This window comes from Phaethon lepturus, unplaced genomic scaffold (genome assembly GCF_000687285.1).
Source record: "Phaethon lepturus isolate BGI_N335 unplaced genomic scaffold, ASM68728v1 scaffold51128, whole genome shotgun sequence".
Classification (NCBI taxonomy): domain Eukaryota; kingdom Metazoa; phylum Chordata; class Aves; order Phaethontiformes; family Phaethontidae; genus Phaethon; species Phaethon lepturus.
In genome coordinates this window covers 2,940-12,596 of record NW_010556479.1, presented here as the reverse complement: position 1 = coordinate 12,596, position 9,657 = coordinate 2,940, and the positions used below count along the sequence as shown (strand labels likewise).

Here is a 9,657-nt window from a genome sequence, read left to right as displayed (position 1 = left end):
CCTTAATGATTCTGTGATTCTATGAAAACTAGCACTGCTACCCTGTTAGCATGGTGTACCAAGCCTACTGTTCAGCACATCCCTTGCAAGCTGCAAGTGAAAGAATTTTGAAGAGGGTGAAGCGGGCAGCTGAGGCAGGGCTGCTGGCAATCCACCTGCCCCACACGTTGTGGTCGGTGGGGCCTTTGTGTGTGTATTGGTCCCAGTCTGTGTGGTGGAGATAATCCCTGTGCTCTCCGAGGCTTTCTCTGCTCTGACCTTGGCGCCTGCTTGCTTACATTTGTATGCTGCTTGGCATTAAGGGGTGCCAGCTGTGGTTGGGGCTGTCATGACAGGACATCCTAGAAAATAGCTGTTCTCTTTCCACTTTCTCCTTTACTGGATATAGGAGGAAGGTTGTGGGTGAAAAAAAAATATGTGGGTTGTTTTTTTTTTTAACCCAATCCCTATTTTGGAGGGGTACAAAATAGCACAAATTTGATTTCCCATTAGAATAAAGCTGTGAATAGTTTTGGCTGGACAGGGAATGCTCCATTTTGCTAAAACTGTGTTCTTGTGATCTTTAAATAGCCATGAAATAATAATATGTTTCTGCTTTTCAGTTAGGGCAACTTTCATAAAAAAAGTTTTGCCGGAGAGGAGGGAAGTGGCTGTTTTATTAAATATACTGTACCTGAGACTGAATCGTCTTTTGTTTTTGTTTTGCATTACCTTTAGTTTTTTCCATTTCCATTTTATGTGGCAAAACAAAGGTTTCTAAAAATAATAAAAATTAGAGTAGTAGCTCTGATTTTTGTGGTAATGTGTGAAAACTCTAAAGTCAATAGTGTTTTGACTTCTGTGCATGTCATCACACATTTGGAGTTTATCGGCACCAAAGATTGTTAGCTGCATCAGTAGGAGACATGCTCATTAAGTAATTACATTCATCATTTCTCAGCAAAACAATCATTGCCAGTGGCAATGGAAAATCATGAGAATATGAGATTTTGTATCAGCATGTTGTTAGCATGCCTTCTTTAGCACAATGATATGTTAGGATTTTTTTTTTTGTACCTTTTTTTTTTAACCTCTGCTGAACTGAAATTTTTTGTTAAAGAGTTTTTGTTTTAGTTCCCCTGTGGGACGTGCATCTCCGAGCAAGACTATGGAAAAATGAGGGTTGAGGTGCCCTTTCTGTTCATGTTTACATGTGGTACATCAGCTCTGTACAGAATACATCAGACTTCAAAATAAAGTCCCTGAAAACTGATGCAAAAATACCGCCCATTTAACGCTCCTCAATCCCACAGAATATTCTAGTTCCTGTTACCCCCCAAGTAATCCAAGGAGCCACAGTTTAACACCTTTACTCTGATACTGAATGCATGTAGGCTATGTATTGTGCATTCACATATGTGTATAGCTTTGTGTTGCTGCTGCGTTTGTCTTTGCCTTAAGGCATAATTTTATTTGCAAAGACCCGTCGTCTATTCGTTTATGGTAGTCGTTACGGTATCCGGCGCTGTAAGATGAGTGATGTCATCCTTCTTATTTAAATCATCTCACCGAAATAGAGGCCAGCTGATGGGCGGAGAAGCAGGGATTAGTGGTGTCGCTCGAAAATGGCGCAAACAGCAGCCGAAATAGCTCAGTTGGGAGAGCGTTAGACTGAAGATCTAAAGGTCCCTGGTTCGATCCCGGGTTTCGGCAGCTGATCTTTTTCCTGCCGGGTTCTGCTAACCCGCAAAGCCCCGCACGCCGGGTGAACGCACCGCACCCTCCCAAGCCGTGCTCCCCCTTGCTTTAATAGCCTAGGCACGCAGCAGCACAGGCGGAGGCAGCCGCGCAGGTGAAGGAAGGGGCACCCACTGGAATGGGATCAGGTCGCTCTCGCAGGGGTGGGGTATGCAAGCGCCTGTTTTAAATAAAGCACAAGGACAGTAAGTCTGCTTTCTTGCACCCACCCGTGTTTAATAACGTAAAACTGTGCGACTGAAACATGCTACGGTTTTACCCGAGATAGAATCTTCCCCGATGTAAAATTCAGGTGGAAGGGTGTGCCTGCGTGCACCGGAGAGCACAGCTTAAAACCAGTATTTGAAATAAATGAGCATATTCAAACAAAAGTAGCAACAAGCTTTTGATGATTCACTTCATTCGACTTTGACTTAAGACCACCTAAACCTGTACATCGCAAGACTGAATTTGGTCTCGAGGTACTAATTTGCCGAGTACTGCCAGTAACCTTGACCACGCAGTTCCAAAGTTGAAAGTGTTTTTTAAAGATGTAAACGTTTTAGAGTGCTTTTAACACAACCTATGGTCTTAATCATGCCTAAGGAGAAGGCAGCTTGATTTTAAAAATGAGAACTTGCCCACGTTGACTCAAACTAAGATGCATTAACCAAAAGGTAGGAAAAGTACAGATTGAGGTAAGGGCAAGGGGAGTTGGGAGTTCTACTTCTGGGCAATGGCTTGAAGAAGGATCCTAACAGTACTTTAGGGATTTTTATTACAGTACGTTCTAGTGGGGTAATTGAGAAGTACACACTCGCTTACGTCATACGGAGGGGAACCCGAGGACAGGGCGACCTGGGAGTCGCCACACCCAGCACCCAGGCTTAGGGGCTGCAGGCTCCTGCGCTCTAAGCACGCCGCCTTTGTACGTGCCGCTCAGGGCTCCAGTGGCGGTTCTCTCAATGTATAAAAAACAAATTGCAAGAGAATGCATTATCCCTTCTCACAAGTTTTAATGAAAAATAAAGAACAGTCCAGTTAAACACCTGTTACATTCCTATGATTTAGGTACTTGTGAATGTCCCTTTGATAATGTGAATAAGGAGTCCAAGTGCATATTAAAACTCATTATAGAGCACAGAGTAATTCAAAGTGTAATTAAAATATATTCAGATAATTACCAGAGCCAGAATACACATCTGTATCCCAATTTACACTTAAACTTTTTCCTTAATTCCAAATCATCTTGGTTTTTATTGGAGCGGAGCACAATTGCATTCTAATAAAAAAAAAAAACCCTGATCATTGGGCTTTCCTCATTCAATAGTTATCAATAACACTGCAAGTCTGACAAAGGCAATGTGCAATATGCTACACCTTTAGCAAAAGCTGAGGGAGGGAAATACACATGATTAAATCTGATATTTAAATCAGGTCAAAAAAGACCATTAAAAGTGTTCTTAAAATCGTGGCCTCAAACAATAAAAGAGCCTTCAAAACAGTTTCACTTTTAAACGGAAAAGTGACTGTTTCTTAAGCAAACATTGGATTCCTTTCCCACCAAATTTTACAGTTGTCCTATCAACAAAAATAATAAAGGCTTTGTTACTGCATCACTAAGTACCAATTTTATTTCCCACACTGACACATGTAAAGCAAGAATAGTCAACCCACTGGAAGTGTTTTCAGACGGGGAAACCTGCGTACATTCAGCAGCATTAAGGCCATCAGGCAGTATGCGGCTATGTAATTTACCGGTACATGTGTTTCTGAGGGCAATAGCCTTTCCTTCATCATATATTTGGCCAAAAAAAAAATCATACAAAACTTAGTGTTATATCAAGGAGCTCTGCAAAACACTTGCAGTCTTTGAAGTTCCACGTTAAATGCACTAAGCGGGTGAGGACTGAGGTGGTCGCACGCCCGCAGCGTGCTGACGCAGTTCGCATCGTCTTTTACAGGCAGCAAGACCAAGGGAAGCTGTGTGCCGCTCCAGTACGCAGAATTGAGAGCAAGGACTGAAGGGACAACTGTACCTGACAGCAGTACAGCATTATAGCGACCACAGCTTTTGAAGATATACACACAGATTTTACAAAGTAAGAATTACACATTTTATACAAATAACCACTTCTCCATTATATACACTCAGTGCCAGTATAACTTGAGAAAGTTTGTACCACTGTTCAGACGCCGACTGCAGATGCTAGTTTGGTCTTGCACTTTTTTCTTTCTATAATTTCTTCGTCAAATATTTCTCTCTCCCTGAAAAGAAACATATTGAAGTTCTGTAGTAAAAATAATCTTAACATATTAAACAGTTTGCAATGTGTTACAGAAGCTCAGCAAGAATACTTCCCATGTTTAATCATTTTGCTCTTTAGACAATGAGAAAGCTTGCCTTCGAAGCGAGGACGCTGAACTCTCCTGCCCTTCTACTCAACACTTTTCTGTATAAACAGTAAACTAGTAAGAAAAATTGATAAAATCAGAGATACCTTTTGCTCACAGATGGTCCTTTTATGTATTTCTCTTCTGCCTTCTTGTAGTCTATGTCATCCACAGCAGAAATCGCATAAATGATGGCCTATAAAAGTATTTTGTTCATTTATACTTGTGAAACAAAAGCTAAACTACAACCAGTGATTTGAAACTGTCTCAGCAGGTAAGCACATTTTTAGAATAATGTTCCTCAATCACTTAGGAAACTTGGATGAAACTGCTCATTGTGTACCTGAGGTTCTTAAATAATACAAACTTGTCTTTTAACATTCCCAGGAGAGCATTTTTATAGCCAGGTTAAGATATTCTTCACAGTAATTTTGTTTCTACAGAAGTTACTAATGCTCCTAGGAAGAACAGTAAGTATCTAAAAGTATAACTAAAAACAAACCACCCACCCCCCACCACACAAAGAACCCAGGAAAACCCAGAGATGACTTGCCAAATTAAAAAAAAAAAAACAAAGCCAAACCAAAGCTTTGAAGGGTTTCAGAAGTAATCAAAACACAACAGAAAGCAATCATTCTGCCTTTAAAAAAGGTCATACTACCTAGAGCTTCTCCATTTTGTGCTAACAGCTTAAGAAAACCAGCCTTTAGAATGACGTTGGTTCACATCTCACCCCTAACGCTGCCAGCCTACTAATGCCAACATCTGCTGCACCCGCAGGAAGCATGCGGCGATTAATACTGCCGCTCTATGTACTTATTTTCTCCGACATGTAATGTAAACATGTTTGTTCTCTGATTACCAGCCCATGAACATGGCTTAAGAGCCTCCTGCACCGATTTTAATATTCTTTGCTCAAGATATACATAGAAACGACGATTCTAGGATTCTATGAAACTGAGCAGTTTTACGCCCTTCGAGCGGAAGGGACCCTGACCCAGTCGGTAGGTAGGCGGGCTTGAACGTATCTGCGCAGCTCGGGCATCGCCCAGCTCCCGGGGAACCCTCCGCAAGTCAGTAAACTCGAATCATGTAACGCTAGTGTTATTTACTTACTTCAATGTTTACTTTTCTCAGTGTTTCATGTTTACTTACTTCAGGCAAAAGGACATCTGAAATAAATTTTATTCCATCTCCATTTATCTGATGCAGATTTTTAGTGTCTATTTCACGATACACTTCCTTCAAGTAGTTTACTACAAGGTCTAGCTGTTCTTCATCCTCTAAATACGTTTCAACGCAGGTGACGTACTGACTCGAATTCAGGAATTCCTTCAGCCACCGGGACTGTTTTCTGCTTTTCAAAATAGCCAAAAGATGCTCTTCAGCCCCCTTAGTCTTCACTATAAACTCCACTATCTTTTTATTTGCTTTATCTCTTGCAGCTCTTGTTCTGTCAGGAAGAAGTTTCTTGGAGGGCTTCTGAGGTGAAGTTTCTGATGGAGACTCTTCAGGATCCTCCTCTGCCGTGTTTAGAAAGGTCATTTGGACTAAACCTTGATAACCTTCCTTTCTAACTGGGTAGCCTGAGAAAAGCCACAAATCATTCTTACTTAAATATACAAAACAAAGGGCTTTCTTGCATGTATACTTACATATACAAATATAAAATAAGGCACTTTCTTGATAAGAGAGGGGTTCTTCTTTCTCCTCTACCAGAGAGGATAAAAACCAACCAACAAAATCTTAACTTTGCCTTAAAAAAAGAAAGATTAGGCAGCTGAAACTCTGACAGGAGCTCTGAAATGAACTCTCTGCAGTGTGAAAAAAACAGTTACCCAATTGCCTTTAACAATCAGTATTTGACTCTTGATATGGGACTGAAAAACCTTAACATGCAATAATGGCGTGTAATAATTTTATTAGTCCTTCCTCACTGGGTCTGATGCCTAACTCAACACATGTTTGTAAACGTTAGAGCTAAACTTACCTACTAAGAGAAGGATACAAAGGATCATGAATTCACTTACTGATATCAGCAGCAAAATATTCCAAGAAGGATCCCGTAAAAGAATGACAACCTAAAAAACCCCAAACAGGGAAATTTATCAGTTCAGTTAAGCCTATGAAACAAAGTTGACAGTTTTGGTGTTATCTTTTTTCTGATGTATATCAGAATGGATGACGTCATCCAACTCATCTGCTTACCTACTCTAATTCGATAGTCAGAAATCAGTCGAATACACCACTCAATTTCTTGGCGGTAATCTTCTTTGGCTCGTTCCTACAAAACGAGAGCCATTTACAGTCCTAAAAAGAGCACCCTACGAAGCTTTTAGGTCTAGGACACTAACCAGGTAACAGAGATGGCTAACGATAATGAATCAAAGTTTGCTTGCGGTTTTCTGCGTTCTCCTGAAATTTAACTTCTGCATCACTTTGTCATGCAGTGTGAGAGGGGCTTTGTTGTAGGTAGTGAAAGTGAAAGTACAGCAAGAGTCCTAAGCAACTGCCTGCCTTCCACATACACAGGTATTCTTAGCAGCAGCCTCACTGAGATGGAAAAAGGCATTGGGGGGATCCCATTCCCACATTATTCTCCATTTTGTGGAGCACAAATTATGTTTAGTTACTTTGTTGAACAGAATGAGAGAGAACAGAGAACCGTGAACAAAGCCAGACCAGTCAGCTGCACCACACTCCTCCCACAGGGTCTGTTATACATTGTGTATACAACTTTATTTTTCCCCACACACACATACGCGTTACCGGTAGTACTCACTATGAGGTCCTGCTTTTCTTCACAATCAAAGTGCTTCAGATTCTTAAGAGATACTGAGAAACTTGATGAAACAAAGACAGACAGTTAGGGAAAAGGCAGTTGACTTGCACCTCTGTTTATTTACTGCAATTCTACACCTCCCTGAAAATTAGGAATTCAGGAACACAGGTTTTACTAGTTTTGGTTTTCATAATAAGCAAAAACTACAGAATCTTTTAACAAATGAGAAGTACCTGGTTTTAAAATAAAACGCCTTTTAAATAAAGGCAGGCCTGTGTTTCCAGAAAGTTTGGGCACCACATGCAAAAAAAACACTGGCTGGGCCCCCTGCCCTTTTTTTATTCCTCACATAAGCATCGGCTGTTCGCACGGACACCAGGCCGTCTGAACTGGCAGCGTGACAAAGCACATAGCCCACACCTGCAAATCCTCACCTTACTTGGTCCCTCCCTCCGAGATCAACCTCAGTTTTAACTGAGACTGTTAACCACCCTGTATGAGGAAAAGAGTACAGGACGCTGCCTAAAAGAAATCCAAAGTTCAGAACGTGAATCAGCATCCACAACATTTACCCTTTTTTTTTGTCATTTGTGTTCCCTTCTATTAACAGCACACATGCCTTTCTGTGTTTCCGCTTCACATTTTTTACCTGTTGAAAGGATAAAGTCTCATTAGCATCCTAAAATCCTAATACCCTTCACGTTTTCCATCAATATTATATAGCATACCCCACACTTAAAGGAAGTTACACAAATAGGAAAAATTAAGTATAAAGTGGCAAGAATAGCAAGTTACCCCAATGAAGTGGGGTTTTTTTAGTGCACAAGGACCCTTCCCGTTTCATTAGTTGGGCACAACACCCCTAATTCACAACACAAGATATAAAGGCTCAGTAGTAACTCTCTGGTCCAATAAAAACATATGTGAATCAACCACACGTATTTTTAGTGTGCTTTTGTCATATGTAAATTTACTTCTATTATCTTTGGAACACTTCTACTGGAAGATCTTTAACATTTCCAGCTCTACACAAGTCAAGAAAGGCAAAAGATGCTCAAGAAGTTGGTAAGCTGCTCCTTCTCAGACCCCTTGCAATGTCACTCTCAGAAGGCAGCGAGCTGTTCTTACCACTGCTGGCCAATAAGGATACCTTCGCAATTTGCACCAGACCAAAATCCCTTCTTCAATTGACTGTGGTTCTACGATGAAAAAGAAAGTAATTTTTCTTAACTAAAAAAAGAGACAAGACAGTTAGCTCACCCTCTCTTATCAGCCTCCTTTCAGGAGTTTCACTTCAGTGCTTTCACAGGTTTCAACTACGGTGACAGGGCATCTCCCACACCCCCCAAAACGCAGCACAGGTAGTTCTGACTGCAGGATCTGGGACTAGGCCCTTGCCCAGTTTCACAATGGTTTGCATTCCATTCTGTTTCAAAAAGCCTTTCTAGGGCATCCAAAGAAATACATTTTATTCCAAGCTTGAACACAAAGCTGGATTCACTTTCTAGAAAGGTTAGGTTTCATTCAGCAAACCAGAAGCACACATACACTAAAAGAGCACACTGGTCTTGCAAAGAAGTCTCACAGAGGTACAATGATCTCTCACCTTGATGTGACAAAATACTAGGAAGTTCTTCATCCTCTTCCTCTTCATCTACCAGAGGTGAGAGGCGAGAGAGACTCTCTGAGGAAACCATATTTGAAGACAGGTCAGACGATTCCAGCCCTGCCAACAGCAGCAAGCACCAGTGTTCATAAGCACGGAACAGCGGTTAAAAAAGTACCAGCTTCAGACCAGGTGAAACACAGAACTGTGGAAGTGACGCCGCAGCAGCGTGAGTCACCGGAACACAAGGGTCTGTCACACCATACACACTCTCAATCCACTGCCTAAGTAAAGGCCTAAATCTGAATGGAAGATGAAAAAGGGAAAGGAGCAAGAACAGGCAGGTTTCAGGACTCTGTACCAGCCTGTTCCTTTACATAACATCATTCCATCTCAACACTGACCTGCACACTAACTAGGTAGCAGTACAGAGAAAAAATACACGTGAAGTTAGCAAGTCATCTAATGAAGGGTAAGAATTACTGCTCTGCACAGTTTTTCAATGCAAAGCTGAACAACCCCAGACAACCTAAATGCGACACTAGCTTTTAGCCAGTATTAGAGCGGCTGCATTTTTCTGCTTCTCCAAGGCTTTGAACAAAATTAAAATCAGAAATTTAAGAACCTCATTCACAAAAGCACTGCAGCATTCCAAGATGAGTAACAGTGCTTGACAATCAAATGGGATGAAGTTTTCCCTTCCCCAAGCAATATGCCCACCTTCATCTTCCTCAAAGTCAGGCAGTTGAAACTGCTTTACTTTATTCGTAACCACATGTGAAGTATTCTTATTTTCCTCCTCTTTACACTGAGAGGGGAAGCTATCAGAAAGCATCCCATGGTTAGAAAGCCCAGAGGCAGATTCAGGGCGATTCCTGCATTTCCTTTTTCTGTACGAGGACGCAGTTGCACCCGTCTCTTGTTCTCCATTAATCTGTTTTAAACTCACTGGCTTTTTTCTTCCATCTAATTGCTTTGCTAGACTTTCGCTCTTACTACTGATGCTTTTTTCCAAATCATCCAAGGTGCTTTTGCAGGAGGAATCCAGTAACGTCCTTCTAGGCTGACTTCCGGTGTTTGCCCTTCTGACAGGTGCCGCTGTGTCAGACTCGCAGGGGGCAGGCACAGGAGACCCCTCCTCAACACAGGGCTGTGCTTG

General features: G+C 41.5%; 1 protein-coding gene and 1 non-coding gene across 2 annotated transcripts in view; one reads left to right on the top strand and one right to left on the bottom strand.

Annotated features, from left to right (window-relative positions):
- The first annotated feature begins 1,619 nt into the window (after positions 1-1,619).
- Positions 1,620-1,692, top strand: TRNAF-GAA. Its single transcript has one exon. It is a non-coding gene; the product is annotated as a tRNA-Phe (tRNA).
- Positions 1,693-3,905: 2,213 nt separating this feature from the next.
- Positions 3,906-9,657, bottom strand: part of LOC104624975 (PWWP domain-containing protein MUM1-like) — a 7,591-nt gene continuing 1,839 nt past the window's right edge. The window contains exons 5-14 of the mRNA XM_010292478.1: positions 9,219-9,653; positions 8,499-8,618; positions 8,021-8,091; positions 7,465-7,541; positions 6,893-6,953; positions 6,319-6,394; positions 6,141-6,191; positions 5,266-5,696; positions 4,218-4,306; positions 3,906-3,984 (exon numbers count right to left, since the gene is read on the bottom strand). Coding sequence (XP_010290780.1) covers positions 3,906-3,984; positions 4,218-4,306; positions 5,266-5,696; positions 6,141-6,191; positions 6,319-6,394; positions 6,893-6,953; positions 7,465-7,541; positions 8,021-8,091; positions 8,499-8,618; positions 9,219-9,653 — 1,490 coding nt within the window. The remainder of the gene's footprint in view (positions 3,985-4,217; positions 4,307-5,265; positions 5,697-6,140; positions 6,192-6,318; positions 6,395-6,892; positions 6,954-7,464; positions 7,542-8,020; positions 8,092-8,498; positions 8,619-9,218; positions 9,654-9,657) is intronic.